Source organism: Barbus barbus (genome assembly GCF_936440315.1).
Source record: "Barbus barbus genome assembly, chromosome: 16".
In the NCBI taxonomy this organism is placed as follows: domain Eukaryota; kingdom Metazoa; phylum Chordata; class Actinopteri; order Cypriniformes; family Cyprinidae; genus Barbus; species Barbus barbus.
Window position 1 is genome coordinate 15461540 of NC_136744.1, and position 18204 is coordinate 15479743.

The window sequence follows — 18204 nt, forward strand, 5'->3', positions numbered from 1 at the left end:
TTGCTGCATGCTTTCTCACATGACATATGGAAAAAATATACAGCAAAGAATGTTTTACTGCAACCACTAGTCAAAAGGGTTTGACCACTGATATTATCAGCTGTAGAAGACGGCAAACTCCTTTAGTGATAGATTGTTGATATTAAGAACAAAATATGGGTTGCAGACGTGAGATCATTCATGGCATTTTCTCTAAATTGCATTAATGAGACAAAACGAAACTCAGTGTCTTATTGCATTTTTTGATGTATGACATGTTTTTCAAATTATTTTAGGACCAAGATTCTTCAAAAAGAGATCTGCTTTCTTGAAGGGATTGTAGTTCTTTCTCTCATTTAAGCTGTTAAGTACACAGTCTTGTACCTTTATATTTTGTCTAATTTTAAACTCATTTTGCTTCAAATCAAGGTTTGTAATGTTGAGATTGACCTCGTTGTTGGTTTGATTCATGGCGTTAACACTTTAACCAAAAAACGGTTTTGAAATCCCTATGGGGAACATAAAAAAAACATACGGCAACATGCTGTGTTACTTTTATGTTTCTTGTATCACGCTGAGGACGTTTCATATCAAGATAAGTTATAAAATAGCTTCTTGACTAAAATGAATACTACAACTAAAGGCTTCATGATGAGCATACAACCTTTGTCAGATGGCTAGAATTTCAGGAGTCCAGTTTTATTATTTTTTTTACATTGTAATTAGGCCTACTTAATTATGTTAGATAACAGAAAAAGAAACCTGAATTGAAATTAATGTATGCTATAGATTAATGTTCTATTGTTGTAATGATGTAATGTCATGTGTAAGTCGCTTTGGATAAAAGCGTATGCTAAATGATTAAATGTAATTGTAATGTTCATCCTGTTGCTGCTAGGCTGACTGTTTTCCCTTCACTTTTTTCCTAGTGGAGTCTTTCCGATAGTCAAGTAAGATAATATATTTTAAACTCACATCAATATTTCATGTTCACGTAGCTGTGTAATTATGTGGATAATCAGTCAGTCGATAGCACACTAACAACCCCCTTCAGAGCGAGCGATCAGGACTTCTCTCCCCCGCGGGTCATCCGAGCGGAACTCTTGTCTTCGCCAATGCTTTCCACAGCGACGGACGGATATCTGAGTAACTCCTTCCGCTCCAGTCCCCGCACAGCCTCAAAGCTAACGAGTACTGATAAAGGACGCTATCATTTACTTTCCTCACATTTTACTGTTTTTACTTTAGGTAAGTACACTAATAATATTTGCAAACAATAACCAATGGCAGTATTGTGGTTTAAAGTGATATTTGATTTGAATTTGAAGTGAATTAGCTTAACTAGTTTCGCTAAGTAAATATATGCTCGATCTCTACAACGTACAAATGCTGATAGTTTGCATTTGTTTCATAGTTTTTCTTTACTACAAGACTAATGAACTGTTTTGCTTTTCGATTTGTTGTTGATGTAAGTTATTTCTTACTGTACTTTAAATAGTTCAGGCTGATGATCCTAACCACACTTTAAGTTTACACACACACACACGCGCGCGCGATTTAATATACAAAATGCATCAAATACATCTTTAGTGAAATGGCAGATCTCATTTGTTGAAGATGAAGAATAGCAATAAATCTATTTGTATAAGTTACCCCAGAAGGGCTTTAAGTAATTGTTTTTCTTTCTTTTTGTCAGAAACACAGATCATTGAAGATGACAGACCGTTACAACATCCACAGTCAGCTGGAGCATCTGCAGTCGAAGTACATCGGCACGGGCCACGCAGACACCAGCAAATGGGAATGGCTGGTTAACCAGCACAGAGACTCGTACTGCTCCTACATGGGCCATTTCGACCTTCTCAATTACTTTGCCGTCGCTGAGAACGAGAGCAAGGCTCGGGTCCGCTTTAACCTGATGGAGAAGATGCTGCAGCCGTGTGGTCCACCCGCTGACAAACCTGAAGATGCTTAGGACCCTACAGCCGGATGTTTTCTGTTCATGCATTGCTGGGAGATCAAATATAGAGACCCTGGACACATGGGGGGTTGTGGGTGATCTTTGAATCCTCTTGTTTGTGAACCAGTCAATGTTTTTATTTCTTTTCTTATCCTTCTTTTTTGTGATATTTTGTATAGATTGTTGAACTACAAGTGTTTGAAGAAAATAAAAAGATTTACCCTATCACAAATGCATTGATTGTATTATTATTGATTTTAATAATTCCAAACTTTTTACAAGAAAATAATACTTGTTCAACAAGGGCCCAGTCAACTGATCAAAATGACAGAAAAGACATTCATGTTACAAATTTTTCAAATAAATTGTACTTTTGAAGTTTCTATTCATTAAAGACCTTTGGGGAAAAAAATGATATCTTTCCACACTAAAAAAAACAAAACATTAAATGTTTCTTGAGCAGAAAAATCTGCATATTAGAAAGATTTCTGAAGGATTGTGTGATACTAAATACTGAAATAATGGCTGCTGAAAATTTTGTTTTGCCATCACTGCAATAAATTACATTTGAAGATACATAAAGGCAATTGTTTTAAATAATAAAACAGTATTGCACAATATTACAGTTTGGTCAAATAAAAGCAGCCTGGTGAACTTTTTTTTTTTGGTGAATAAAAAAATACTTGCTAACAACTTGTAATGTAGTTCACAAAAATTGTGTCGTAATTTTCTCAACCTCATGTCGTTCCAAATATGTATGATCTGTGAGTTTCTTATGTTGAAGATATTTTGAAGAATGCTGGTAATCAAACAGTTGATGGTCCCATTGACTTCCATAGTATTTCTTTCCCTACTTGGTTCTTCAAAATTCTTCATATGATCTTCTTTTGTGTTCAACATAAGAAAGAAACTTAGACAGGTTTGGAACGACATGAGGGTGAGTAAATTGTCATTTTTGGGTGAACTATCCCTTTAATGTTCTTAATGGAAGTTACTATTATTATTAAGAAAATTTGTTATATAAATGAGTTATTATTAGATTCTGAGTGGGGGGTCTGAAACACCACTATAGCAAGGAAATTTAAGGTTGGTCTAATAAGTGATTTACTTTCAATGTGAAAACGGACCCATTTACATGATCATGAGATTAAAAAGTATTGAAAGCTGCTTCGATTTGCTGTGGCATATTGCTCATTCAAACAAATGCATATAAAGGAGTGGATTTTTCCAATGTTTGTCTGGATAAATCAGTGCAGAGGACATTCACCATTCGCATCACCATGACTTCACAGATAAGAGATTTGCAGTGTGGCAGTCAGCGGTTGCCACTAGCATAGCAGGGCAAATCCTCGCCAGCTGGCCACACAGTTTGAGTTATTCTTACAACAGAGCCATTTCTGCAGTGTCAGGATCAGGAATAACATACTGGCACAGCAGATCACTGGCTGTGCTCGTGCTGAAGCTCAACAGCTATTTTTATTTTAAAATGAAGAATAATGCTGAATTAAGCTGTTGAAGAGCCCAGGAAGTTCTAGAAGGATGCTACACAAGGAATTATGTATAAAACGCTGCAGTTGAGCAAATGCATGGGGGTTAAAGGCAGTAACAAACAACCCTTTGAGCCACTCATTACCCTCCTACAAAACCAGCTTGAGCTCTTCTTTCAAACGTATCATTGCTTTGAGAAAACAGCACCTGGACTGGCCACACAAAAAGGTCATTGAGCAAACATTTCATGCCCTTCAACAGCTGACACTAACCTTGACAGCATGCATTTACAGATGTGGCCATTACTACATTTAGCCAAACAAAAAGCCATCCCCAACATAGCTAATGGTAGATTCTCAAATAACCATTTCCAGCGGAAAAGCCATTTATATGAGCACAGAAAGAGCTGTCACATGCTTGCTAAGTCTTAAATGTGCGCTAGTGCCTAAATGTGCTTAAGATTATAAAGTTTAAATTTAAAATGTTCTGTATGAGTACCTATCTATGATTAAATACGTGAGAACAGATGCCAGTGCCATCTGATAAGAGGCACAAGCAACTGAAGAAGAAAAACAAGTTAAAACAAGCATGAAATCAAATGGAGTGCACTCGGCGCCTGTGACGACAGCACTGGTCATATCTAAAAGGGCTTGATGGGAAAGGTGTGACCCGCCAACATATACAATATTTGCTCTGTATGTGTATGCATAGCAGTGCCTCTTACAAGGCTGACTGACTTTTACTGTACATCTAACATGTGCCACAAAATCAAAGGAGGCTGATGGATGACAAATCATTACAGATCCACAGTTAGAGCACAAACTCATATGTCAATATTAAGACTATGCCCCAATGATATACATGACGTGCGTCAATGGGAAAACAGTTCAAGGGAACAGCTGACTCGTTTAGCTCTCTTACGCACAAAGATTTCCTGGATGCCATCCAGTATTTACAATAACAGCAAGCGTCTGATTGATCATTTACAATAGTGACATGTTAATACAATCATTTTGACTTAAAATCCATGTCTGGCTACTGCAGGATAATGTCGACCTACTGTAGGAATCTAACCAGGATAGATGCATAAAAACAGCGTTATATTATGTATGCCAGTACACCTACAATAAAAATAGCTTATTTTACAATGGATCTTCACCCAAAAAGTACCTAGCCTGCCTTTTAGCTTGTAAAAGTATATAGAATAAAATGTGTATGGTCATAATTATTCAGTATCTATAGCACAAAATGTCTGGTAATTGTTTCCAAATCATACAAAATTAATGATAAAATTCTTACAAAACCTGAAAAAAGACATTTATGCTCTCTGCTTATTAAATAATAAAGAATCAAAAATCATTATGAATCCTGCTTATTTCATTAGGAGTACTTTGGATTTGTTTTATTAGAATTAGTTCTGTAGTTGATGGCACCATGAAATAAAACCAGCCAGATGTCCTTTGCCCAAACATTCTGTAAAACAACTGCACTCAAGATGTTTGGATTCTCAGGCCATTATCTTCATTAAGCACAATAACAAAAGAAGACAACAGTGATTTGAGACCATTTACATGTAATAGAGATGACTGGACAGGAAACAAAGGATCCTAGCAAATATGTTTTGTTTTATAGATTGAAATCATTTACATTTTCATAGATATACATATACACACACACAAAATGTACATGATTTCAAGATTATCCCCCGGTTTCACAGACCAGGCTTAAACCTAGTCCCAGACTAAAATGTAAGTCTGAGCTGTTTCAACTGAAATAAACTTGAACTGACTGATCTTAAAATATGTCAGTGCCTTTGTTTCGTCTCAAAATGCACCCCAGTAATGTTTTTTTCTAAGCATGTTTATAAAAGTTACTTAAATGTCCTAACTGAACTATGGCCTAATCCTGGTTTAGTCTAAGCCCTGTCTGTGAAGCCGGGCCTGTGTGTATGTTCTATATCAGGGGTGTCAAACTCAATTCCTGGAGGGCCACAGCCCTGCAGAGTTTAGCTCCAACCCTAATTAAACACACCTGATCCAGCTAATCATGTCCTTCACGCTTATTTGAAAACTACTTGGTTTGTGTGTTGGAGCAGGGTTGGAGCTAAACTGTGCAGGGCTGCGGCCCTCCAGGAACTGAGTTTGACACCCCTGTTCTATATATTCAAGATATGCTTTTTGGTAAAAGAACCACCACACAATTCTCACTGACAGATATCTGTCAGAGTTCCATTTCATTATAAAAATTACTGAAGACTAAATTTAACTAGAAAGACTGAGAATATGACCCTATTAGATCTATTTAAAAATTTTACTTTCTGCTTTAAAACAAAGAATATATAGACAAACTTTAAATATGAATAGATGTCTTAATATACTCTCGAGACTATGAAATTCAGATGTGTAGTAATCAATACTCCATTTAATAATAAGTCATCTTAATGGTTTTTCCTTGATTAAAATGCATTGAAACCTGCATAAATGTTATATAATGTTATATATATATATATATATATATAAAATAAAATTGTCCAGTAGTGACTGAGGTGATTTCTCTTAAGTACACTTGAAAGTTTGATAACCTAAATAACTAAATAAAACATAGACGATAAATGCAAGTTAATGTTTTAACTATCTTTAAATGAGAAAGAAACCAAGCCAATATACTGCAATATACTAGATGTATTCACATATATCATATACAGACTGTACAACTGATTTGAAATAATTTAAGTTTCCCCAATTTCTAACTACACGAAAAACAACAAAAAAAAACAACCTCAAAGCTGGACATGAGTGAGTGTCCAGCAAATTCTGCCTGTGACATACAATCATATATTATATAGAGGACCAAAATGTGCAATAATGCAATACAGACAATGGACTAAAATAATGGACTAGAAGCCCTTTCTGATTTAAGTTAAAACTATTGGTTCACTACATTATATTGCTTGCCACATCTTGTATATGGTTGACACCACTGTACTCAATAAAACCCACCAAATTCATGTACAACCTAAAAGCCAAATCAGTGAGATGCTAGCTGGAACTTTGGGAAATAATGCTGCGTGAAACTAAAATACAAGGTAAATGAATATGAATTGTGTCATAAACATATGATGATAGTCTCTTCCTGAACAGCAGTTACAGATATGTTATAATATGACCACATATATATATATCAAGTAATCAGACTTTTTTGGGGGGGAAAACAAAACAACACTGTCAAGGCACAACATAAATCTGATTACATTCTATTATATTGAGGACGTATTGATCTGGATACAGACGAATAATGGCAGTAATAAATCTGGACATCATGATGCCCAAATAAACCTCAATATCCATTGAGGTAATATACACTGGACCAGATACACGAGTCTTATAAAATGTTATTTTTTTCACATGCATGGATATTCATAGATATTACTGGACTCTGCACGAATACTGCAAGAAATATGTAATATATACAAAAACAAAACACAAAAAAAAAATCCTCCGAGCTGCACGCAGCAACAATGCGAGCCACTGATGAGTCACTGCACGCACTTCAATGTTTTCACACTACTGTGCTCAACCTTGAGAGAATATCAGGGACATTTTAAATTAAAAGAGTGCAAGTCTTGTCCTTAGTGTGTGCAAAAACATTATAGATATGAAAAAAAACGTGTCAGAACCATTGCATTGCTTTAACTTGTTTGAAGGTCCCTCTCTTTCCGTTTCGGTTCGCAATGGCATCCCAGGCCTATCTTTAGCCGCGCTGTAGCCCTCTAGTGGCTGAAAGCAAGAACCAAAGTGCAGCCGGTGCCAGAGAAGAGCCAGTCTGCCAGTCTGTTAGCCTCCCGGCAGGAAACATGGCGAAGACACAGGAAGAGAGAGCCTCAAGTTAGCGGCCGTCCAGCACCCCCACAACCAGGCACCGCCTCAGGGCCGATGAAACCTGCCACAAAACAGAGAGAGCAGACGCTAGTTTAGCAGCGATGCCAGAAGACGGCACGCAGAACAGATCTGAGCAATATTTAGAGGAAACGAGGCAGTGGAAAGAGCAGCTGATGGCATCTTTTTTTTTATCACTAGCAAGTCTATTAACATGCCACTTGATGAATAAAGAGCCCTGCCAGATACATACTGACAGATGTCTAATGCATAAGAGATGCAAAGTAATTGCACTTTGTCTATGCATTTCCAGCAGTTTGACCCATTCAAGGTGATCTGCAGAATGACTGACCAATCATAGTGCTATGGAGGTACCACCACCTATCATGTGACTTTGTATTTCACAACTACTCCCCTCATACTTTTGGACCTTAAGAGGACCAGAATGTTCACTGTGGGAAAAGCCCATTTCTACATCGACAGACTGACAAACTCGTATTGAAAAATGAACTGCAGTGGACTGTAGGTCAGTGAAAGGCTAATATTCAATTATAATGGAAATAAAACATTATACTAGACCTTTAATGTCTATTCAATTCTTTTCTCGTCTCCCACAAAGGTTTAAATTCATCTTCCCTTGATCTGGCCGCTAGTATTCAAACATACCTGGTAAACTGTTTGCTTTCTTCATGGACTTCCATTTCTTTGCTTTTAAATTCATTAAGTTCTTTACGGATAGCAGCCTGTGACAAGAAAAAAGAAAGGTCATTAGTGACAATGATAACAATCAAATCAAATGACAATGAGTTTGTAAAATTAAATACTTTTGGAAACATATATTGAAAACATATTTTTTATAATACACTACCATTTAAAAGTTTAGGATCAGTAAGACTTTTAATGTTTCTTAAAGAAATTTCTTATGGTCACCAAAGCTACATTTATTTGATCAAAACATTATGAAATATTACTACAATTTAAAATATAATTTTTCTGTTTGAATATATTTTAGAATGTAATTTATTCCTGTGATGGCAAAGCAACCATTATTTCAGTCTTCAGTGTCACACAGTCCTATTAGAAATCATTCTAATATGCTGATTTGGTACCTAATGAAACATTTCTTACTATTATCAATGTTGAATATTTTGAGGAAACCATGATACATTTTTTTGCAGTATTGAAGTATATGCAGTATAGGAAGTTCACAAGAGCAGCATTTATTTGAAATGTATTAATTCATAATTATAGTATATTAATATAATATTTGATATTCATTAAAACAGCACTCTTCATTTTCATGAACTACTGACAAGTATTTGAACTGTTAATTAGCATATTTTAATGCACAAGTCACATGCCCAGTACGTGGCATCTGTGGCCATACAAAAGTAATATAATGTAAAATAACTTTAACTTACATTATTGGTCACACTATCCAGATTTGCTCTTCTCCAAATTATACAAGAGAAGAACTTACAGAGTTGATATATAAGGGGGATAAAGTCTTGTACAAACAGGCCAAATACACACTGGAAAAGGAGATCAGAGTGGCAAAGAGGAATTATTCTGACAAGCTCAGGAACAAATTCTCTTCCAGCGATCCGGCTTCAGTGTGGCTAGGATTAAAGGACATCACCAGCTACAAAACACCACCCCCCAGCACTCTGGAGAATCAACACCTGGCAGACGACTTAAACGAGTTCTTTTGTCGTTTTGAACGATCACCCCACACCCGCCCAGAACACCCCTCCACACAACCATTCACACCTCCAGCAACCCCTCTCTCCCCCACACCTACAATTCAAATCAGCGAAGACGATGTGTGCCAGGTCTTCAGGAAGAACAAAAGAAGGAAAGCAGCTGGTCCAGATGGTGTGTCACCAGCCTGCCTAAAAATCTGTGCTGAGCAGCTGGCCCCCATCTTCACACAGATCTTCAATAGATCACTGGAGCTGTGTGAAGTCCCCTCATGCTTCAAACGCTCCACCATCATCCCCGTCCCAAAGAAACACAAAATTACTGGACTTAATGACTACAGACCTGTGGCACTAACGTCTGTAGCCATGAAATCATTCGAAAGACTGGTTCTGGCTCATCTGAAGGACATCACTGGACCCTTACTGGACCCCCTGCAGTTTGCCTACAGAGCAAACAGGTCTGTGGATGATGCAGTCAACATGGGACTGCACTTCATCCTGCAGCATCTGGACAGACCAGGGACTTATGTGAGGATCCTGTTTGTGGACTTCAGCTCTGCTTTTAACACCATTATCCCGGAAACCCTTCAAAATAAACTAACTCAGCTCTCCGTCCCCACCTCCGTCTGCCAGTGGATCAACAGCTTCCTGACAGACAGACAGCAGTTAGTAAAGCTTGGTAAATTCACATCCAGCACTCGAACCATCAGCACTGGAGCTCCTCAGGGCTGCGTACTCTCCCCACTGCTCTTCTCCCTCTACACCAACGACTGCACATCTAAAGACCCCTCTGTCAAGCTCCTGAAGTTTGCAGACGACACCACACTGATCGGCCTCATCCAGGACGGTGACGAGTCTGCTTACAGACAGGAGGTTAAGGAGCTGGCTGTCTGGTGCAGTCTCAACAACCTGGAGCTTAACACGCTCAAAACTGTGGAGATGATCGTGGACTTCAGGAGAAACCCCCCTGCTCTCCCCCCACTCACCATCATGAACAGCACTGTGACTGCAGTGGAGTCATTCAGATTCCTGGGCACCACCATCTCTCAGGACCTGAAGTGGGATATTCGCATAGACTCCATTGTCAGAAAGGCCCAGCAGAGGTTGTACTTTCTTCGCCAGCTGAGGAAGTTCAACCTGCCACAGGACTTACTGAAACAGTTCTACTCTGCCATCATTGAATCCATCCTCTGCACCTCAATAACTGTCTGGTTCAGCTCAGCTACCAAATCTGACCTCAGAAGACTACGGAGGGTAGTCCGGACTGCTGAGCGAATCATTGGTACAACCCTCCCCACTCTCCAAGAACTGTACTTATACAGAGTGAGCAAAAAGGCTGGTAAAATCACTCTGGACCCCTCACATCCAGCACACAACCTCTTTGAACTTTTACCATCTGGTCGACGCTACAGAGCTCTGAGCACCAGAACGACCAGACACAGGAACAGTTTCTTCCCTCAGTCAATACATCTCATGAACACTCAATAAATAAACGTAGAACACACAACTAATACATTATCCATTCACCACACTCACTTATTTTATTTTCTCATTTCTAATTTGCACATACTTGACCTGTACATACATAGTCGCCTATATTATATATTATATATTGTGTATTTTTTACTTTTTTTGCTGCTTTGTACATTGGTCATTGGCTATTTCCTGTTATTTTGTTTCATTACCTGTGTCCTGTCCTGTTACTGTCCTTCTGTTGCACTGTGGAGCTTCTGTCACTACAACAAATTCCTTGTATGTGTAAACATACTTGGCCAATAAAGCTGATTCTGATTCTGATATAACAATATAGATAGGTAATGACTGTATTTAACCTGTTTATTTATTATAAATCATAGAGGAATGGTTGTATCGAATGAAAAGGTGTCATTATTTACTTTGGAACACATAGATATTGTCATCATTTACTTTGGAGCCTGTCAAAGTGGCAAAAAAAAGTCTCATAAAAACGCTATAAATTTTTTTTCAACAGTTGGCATGGTGTATGTGCATATGTGACGTGTGTCTTCAGAGTTCTCTATAGTACAGCATGCACAATGTAAAGCAACAATAAGGGAGAGGAATGGCTTACTTTGTCTGCAGGGGTTAACCTAGTCCAGGGCTTGTCAGCACGGCGATCATAGTCTTTTGCGTCTGTGACCTCTACATATTCATTGAAGCGCAAAATTCTACGGGCCACCAGCTCTGCAACTGTGGGCCGGACGCTGAGCTACAAACACAGAGCAATTCCTCAAGTCACCTTTTAAAGTGTGTGCAGTCACCTTTAATAGCAGTTAAATGTTCCTTCTAGCCTAAGTAATAGCTTATGTAAGTGAAACAATGAATGTCAAACTAAATTTATTCTTTGATAATGAAGCAGGTTGAATGTGATCAACTTTACAAGTGAAAATATTTAGAGACGGTTTCTAAACCTGCAGTCATTTGTCTGAAAAGCATTGTCCATTATTGCAGCTAGAACAGGTCAGTTTTGAGAAAATCTCTGTAACGGACTATCGAACCATTTTATAGATCTGCTCTATCCGCCCGATTACATCCTCTGCCCAAAATCTCTTCATAATGTAGGACATTAGCAGCAAACTAAATTAGAAGGCCATAATTAAAACAGTCAGACTTCCAGCCACCACTCTTACAACACTTCAGGAATATAAAACTCTTTACACTCCCCACTACACCTCACCCATTGTAATTAGGAGTTAGCAAGTGGGTTGCAGACACAACCAAATTAACTCTTTAATCTAATTTCACAATAGCAGAGGAACATCATAAAATATTAAATAATAAATTCAAGTACAAGCACATCATAAAAAAAGTTATGAATTGAGCTACTAGTATCTTAACACTTTCTATATTTTATTTTACTTCCTTGTAAGGCCAGCAGATGGCGCAATGTCCCACAATCCACTATTTTCCAGTAGATGATCTCACAGCTATGATTTTGATTCATGAGGATTTATAACTTCTTGCAGCATTATGCTAAAATAACAGGTTATGGGTTATTTGAAATTAGAGCAATACATTTAACTTATACCTGTAATGTTTTAACATCTGACATTTCTAATTTCTATGGAAGCCCATTATTGCCACATAAGAAAAAAATCATGCTTTGAGAAATAATAATTATGACACAAGAAGTCAATTATGGCAGGAAATTTTTGTCCATTATTTTATAATAATGACCTATCTTAATTTATGTCATAACTGTGACTTTGCAATAATTATGATTTACCAAAGCATTTTTTATTTATTTTTTCTGACAGATTCAACAAATGATGATAATCTGACTGTCAGATTGCAGAAGGTTGTACCTTTCGGGACAGCCTTCTTTTAATCTCCTGCTTGGCCTCTTGTTCTTCTTCCTCATTTTTCTCTAAAGGGATACAAGAAAGATTTTTGTTATCAATGTTCAGTTTTTATCCTATCCAATGACCAATATTTACTCTGAAATTCAAACACATAATTTGACAGTTATTGCAAAAAACCAAGGTCACTTAGGACTAACTGACATCGATCTGACAATACTGATTTTTAGTCTTTTCTTGTCAGTAAGCGATCAGAGTACAGTGAAAGTCAGCGGAATATAACATTAACTAGTAGTCCGGAATCAAAGCAGTCAGCAGTCAGTGATGAGTTCAAAACATAATTGTGTAACATTGGCTGAATTTGCCATGTGACCGTGAGAATCGCTTGAAGACTCATCTATCCTACACTGACCTCTTGATTTAAATGGTCCTGCTTTTGTTGTGACGCTATGTAATTTTCAAAACAATTATGTACCTACTTTTATTTTTCTATTTATAAGACACCCTAAAAATTCAAATGTGATTTCTTCACTTATCTATATCTTATTTAATAATGTACCTCAGTTCAGGAAACAAAAATAATGACTTGTTTATATATTATAACTCTAAATTTGGGACATTCAAGCCCTCTAAGTGATATATGCTGCAAAGATCAATTGTTTCTCAGGTAAGCAGCGAGCTTTAGGCAACTCTTTGTTGAATTGCTTACACCTTCCTATTTGTCAGCATATAGCTTACAGCTTGTTAGAGCAGAGCTCCTTCATCACATTCCTAGACTTCATCAATTATATCACATAAAACCAAGGCAACGGAAACACAGCGACGCCTGTGACTCGGTGAACGTCTCTAACATCAGACAGCAATAAGCAAGAACAAACATTAAAGCCCTGGGCATCCAAAACAAAGCGACTGTCTACAAACTATGTAAATGAGATTGTGACAGAGGAGACATACGTTTCAGAATATTTCTCTGTTCAAGCTCTTCTGTGGTGGGTCTTTGGCTCAGCCGTCTATGGGAGGAGAAAACAAGAATCAGTCTAGGGAAACCACAAAGACTATTGATGAATCTTTAGACTGCGTTTTGTAAAAGAAAAAAAACTGGTCCAATTTATACTTCTCAAAAAATGACCAGAAACAAAAATTCAGTCAGGTGCATCCAAACTTTTGACTGACAGTATATTGATTATTATAAATTGACAAATGTTAGTTTACAAAACATATTACCAATACAGAACAGCATAGTTTAATGTACCTCACTAGTTTACAGCCGATCTGCTGCCATAGCTCCTGTCGCTCCGTCTCTGAGGTCCGTGGGAGAATGTTCTTCTCTTCTAGCTCCTTCTTGCTGGGCCTGTTACCAAGTTTGATGGCAAGTGTGTCCTTGCGGCGAATTTTGCTGGCAAGTGAGCCTACAAACAGAAAAATTAACAACAAACTAGTTGATATATTGTACAATATTGGTTATCAGCCAATATTAGAGCTATTTTTGATGTATCATTACAGGCTGATGGATATATATTTGTATATATTGCCTGATTCTTTTTTTTTTATTTGTGATTGTAATATTATTGATGATAGCAAAAAATGTAAATGTAAAAATGACACTTAAGTAATAGTTCCCCCAAAAATGAAAATGTCGTCATGATTTACTCACCCTCATGTCTTTCCAAACCTGTATAAGTTTCTTTTTTTACGTTGAACACAAAAGAAGATATTTTGAAGAATCAAACAGTTCTGGGTCCACATTGACTTTCATAGTAGGGAAAAAAATACAATGGAAGCCAATAAGGACCATCAACTGTTTGATTACCAGCATTCTTCAAAATATATTCTTTTATATTCAACATAAGAAAGAAACTCATACAGGTTTGGAACGACATGAGGGTGAGTAAATGACAATTTTCATTTTTGGGTAATCTATCCCTTTAAAGTCCATTTTAAAAACACATTACATAACACTGTAAATGCAATTTTTTAGCAAATCTTAAAATCAAACGTTTTATATTGTAAATTATAATGTTGTGATGCCTAATTCACTTGCAGCATTTTGATTTTAAGGTTTTGTGTGTGTGTGTGTGTGTGTTTTATTTTTAAGTTATTTAGACATAATACATTTCAATACCTGCCATTCATTAGTTATTAGCTATGATATTAAAATTATCATTGGCTTTTCTGCACTGGACAGTGCATTAGTACCAGTGCAATCCTAGAAAAAAAACAACTTTAAAACATATTTGCATTCTGACACCAGTGATGCATCTTCAGATTGCAGTGTGGAAAGAACAGAAAACAAGAAACAGGCATCAGTCTTTGCAGGAATGTATTGTGCATAGTGCATTGTTAGCAGAGTCTGCATAGTAACTGGCATGTCAGAAAGCAATGCTGACTAGACACAGCATGTTTTTCCAGTTTGACAAACTAAAGGCTCATAGCTTCAAATAATTTTGGCAAAGCTGTGATCCAAGAGAAAATTCTAAAATGCAGATACCAAGAATGAAACCTCTTGGAAATATATCATCTGTACTGTTGTGTTGTTTATACATAAACATTAGGCTGAAGACACATCTCTGCTAGAATACTCTAAATTCATATGCAGAAAAGCTGCATACTTAAGGACTTTCAGTAACAAAATTAAGCTCAAGTGTCTTTTTAAATGCCTTTAATGACAGAACATACAGAGAAAAAAGGGGTTGGGATCTAAAAACACAAACCAGACTTGAACACATACTAGAGGTATACTCATCATCTTCATCCTCTTCTTCATCATCCTTGTAGAGTATAGGTCCATCTGAATCTGAGTCGTTGGCCTGGTTTTCTCGAATGGAGTCAGGAATGACGGTCACTTCTGGACTTTCCACATTGACGGTTTGTTGTCTCTCTCCCTCATCAGTCGCAGCAATCCTACAAAGGGTGAAGCAAAATACTCATTTAGTCTAGATAACATTCATTGGGATAAGCAGATATCATCATAAGTTTACATAATCAAATAAGGGAAATAGGTTAACTTAAGACATTAAATGGATCATACATCATTCATTTTTAAAATTTGTATTTTCCCTGGTCTATTTAGAATTTCAGTAATGTTTTTCTGTGCCAAAAGAGTCGTAATTTAGATTTTCATGACCATTTTCTACCCTCTACCCTCAAAAGCCACCTCATATGTGAGGTGAGCAACAATTCAGTGATCATGCATTTTTTTTTTGTCCCCACTATAAGTAGCACAAGTTTGACATACATGCCGATTCATCATCATATAACCCCTTCAGTGCAGTTGTTTTGCTGTAATGCTGTAGGTCTAGCTAAAAAGTTGATTACACTTCTTAATCTTTACATCAGAATTACTGGTGGTGGAATGTTCAGGCTGAGTATGGATATTTTTCTAAAAGAAATTAATATTTCTATTCAACAACGACACATTAAATTGATCAAAAGCAACAGTAAACACTTTTACATTTTTATAAAAACAATATATTTTAAATAAACGCTGTTCTTTTGAACTTTCTATTCATAAAAGAATCTTGAAAAAAGTATCATGGTTTCTACAAAAGGCAAAGCAAACTTTTTAAATTTCATAATACAAAATGTAGCTTGAGCAGCAAATCGGCATATTAGAATGCTTTCTGATAAATGACACTGAAGACTGGAGTAATGATGCTGAAAATCCAGCTTTGCCATCACAGGAACAAAATACATTTTAAAATATATTTAAAATAGAAAAGAGTAATGTTTTTACTGTATTTTTGATCAAATAAATGAAGTCTTGACCCCATACTTTTGAACAGTAGTGCACATTGTTGTGCATGTAAGCTCAATCTATTAGACATTTGACTGGAGGACAACACAGAGCAACAATAGTTTCACCTTTAAGGGAAATATAGAGTAAGAGCACATGGCACATAGACATGCATGTGTTATATACTCTAAATCAACAGCACAACATTAAAGGACATACAGAATTTACAAGTGATACTAAACATTCACATAAAAAAGACAACACATGTAAACTGACCTCTGTCTCTGGTCTGCCCCTGCCCTCTCTTTCTCTGTTCTACTCTCTGTGCTCACAGGTTGCCCTAAAGTGTCTGAAGAAAGTCTATTTGAAGGTCCAGTAAAGGAGGTTTCCTCTGTGGTTTGGTTAACATAGGGTTGCTTTTTGTCCTTCTCTGTAGACGACTCCGAGAGATGACTGGCACCCTTCCCATTCTGAGATGTCTCCTCAGCCTTCTCAGTATTGGAGGTCACTCCTTTTTTCTTTTGGTCCTTTTTAGAAGAGCTTTCCACGGTCTCAGACGAGGTTTTGGAAGGGGGCCGTGGTGACCTGGAAGGTTCGGTTTTCTTGGCAGACTTGGGTTGCGCTTCTAAGTTGTTCTTTGGGGTCTTCGAGCTGGTCAATGAAGAAGATTGTCCTGAGGCCTGAGAGGAACTCTTGGATGTGCCTGCAGTTTTCTTAGGATTCGAAGGTTTAGCTGTAAAGAAATTCAAGGGAATTAGAGATCTTATAATGATGAGTTAATAGATACACCAACAACAATGTTGGCATTTTAAATGGGTTTTCTAAGAATAAAACCTGGTTACTTAGAGATAATTACAGAGCTAAAAGATAAAAAAAACAATATGGTGTATGGTCACATGCAGGTTCACCACTAAAAACACACTTCCTTGCTGACCAAAGATAAAAGTTTAACATTCGCAAGAGCCAGGAAGTACAAAACACTGTAAAACTATAAAACACAATAATATGTTTTCAAAAAAAATAAAAAAGTCATTTAAATAAATAAATGCTTTATCAGTTAAAATAGGAAGCTTTCAAGCCACCAATGATGAGCTGCACCAGAGGCACACAATGGATAAGTAACAGGACAAAGGAATAGCACAATGTGGAACAATAAGCCCCTGTTTATGAGTGTGGTGGTGTACATGCACAAAGTCCCAGTTACATGCAAAATGCAACACATTTATTGTACTATTATATTCAGACAAAGGCAAACATCAATAAAAGATTATAATGTGTTTAACCAATGAGACAGTAGACATGTAATGCAAGAACAATAACAACACAAGAAAGCCATACTGGGTCACAAATGAGTCAGGATGTCACTTTGCACAGTACTGGATACAAAATCACAAGCTAGTTAAACCATATAACTTAAAAAAAAAAAAAGAAAAAAAAGGCTGTCTAGCAAAATGTGCACTTCCTTTTCTCAAACAATGCAGATAGATTCTACTGACATTTCTGAACAACTCTTTTTAAATGTTCCTCAAAAGACTAAGTTGGTTCCCAGTGATACCGGTCAGGGGGAAAGAGACACAAACAGGACCCCTCCATGCAGAGCTTGTTCACCACGCATGCAAACACGATGCTCTATTCACATCACTGACACGTGTACTTACCATTGCCACGAGCGGCAGTTCGTGTGGTTTGTTTGGGTGGAGGAGCGGAGACCTGCTTACTGGTGCTCTTGGTTACCTTTTTACCCCCTGCTTGACCCCCTTTCTTCACGGCTGTGCTTGTGGCCTCACCGGAGGGTTTTTGGGGTGTGGCCTGATGTTTTTTAGTAGGGGTTTTTGGAGCGGCTGACTCACTGGCCTGCGGGCTGTGTTTGCTGTCATTCCTCTCTACAGGAGCACAGAGGAGGAGAGCACCCTAAACTGTTATTGACTAAGAAGAGCCTTACAACAAAGCTCTGAGCATTGATCTGATTGGATATGCCCCATTCTAAGCCATTGTAAACACACAAATACATTATATAATAATGCGATAAGTGACACTAAACAGCCTACAGTAAAGTATTGTCATACATCATGACATATCATTTTATTCTGCAAGGATCCATAAAACTGATTAAAAGTGACAGTGAAAACATTTAGAATGTTACAAAGGTTTA

At 37.2% G+C, this 18204-nt stretch overlaps 2 protein-coding genes across 5 annotated transcripts in view; one reads left to right on the plus strand and one right to left on the minus strand.

The window, feature by feature from the left end:
• Positions 1 to 1114: 1114 nt before the first annotated feature.
• LOC306882600 (splicing factor 3B subunit 5) lies at positions 1115 to 2171 on the plus strand. Its single transcript, XM_079437323.1, has 2 exons — positions 1115 to 1227; positions 1676 to 2171. Exon 2 carries the CDS (start codon positions 1694 to 1696, stop codon positions 1952 to 1954), a length of 261 nt encoding a protein of 86 aa, XP_079293449.1. The 5' UTR covers positions 1115 to 1227; positions 1676 to 1693; the 3' UTR covers positions 1955 to 2171.
• Positions 2172 to 6041: 3870 nt separating this feature from the next.
• Positions 6042 to 18204, minus strand: part of LOC306882678 (phosphatase and actin regulator 2-like) — a 36547-nt gene continuing 24384 nt past the window's right edge. For 2 of the 4 annotated variants that reach the window (XM_079437495.1, XM_079437497.1), the window contains exons 5-12: positions 16329 to 16785; positions 15048 to 15220; positions 13572 to 13728; positions 13274 to 13329; positions 12326 to 12387; positions 11092 to 11229; positions 7969 to 8045; positions 6054 to 7366 (exon numbers count right to left, since the gene is read on the minus strand). In XM_079437495.1, coding sequence (XP_079293621.1) covers positions 7351 to 7366; positions 7969 to 8045; positions 11092 to 11229; positions 12326 to 12387; positions 13274 to 13329; positions 13572 to 13728; positions 15048 to 15220; positions 16329 to 16785 — 1136 coding nt within the window. In that variant the 3' untranslated portion in view covers positions 6054 to 7350. Of the gene's footprint in view, positions 7367 to 7968; positions 8046 to 11091; positions 11230 to 12325; positions 12388 to 13273; positions 13330 to 13571; positions 13729 to 15047; positions 15221 to 16328; positions 16786 to 17710; positions 17936 to 18204 lie in introns of all 4 variants that reach the window. The other 2 variants (XM_079437498.1, XM_079437496.1) reach the window with 2 other exon arrangements.

Bases quoted from the DNA above. Each gene is read 5' to 3' on its own strand.
- LOC306882600 (XM_079437323.1), top strand. From the start codon at position 1,694: ATGACAGACCGTTACAACATCCACAGTCAGCTGGAGCATCTGCAGTCG.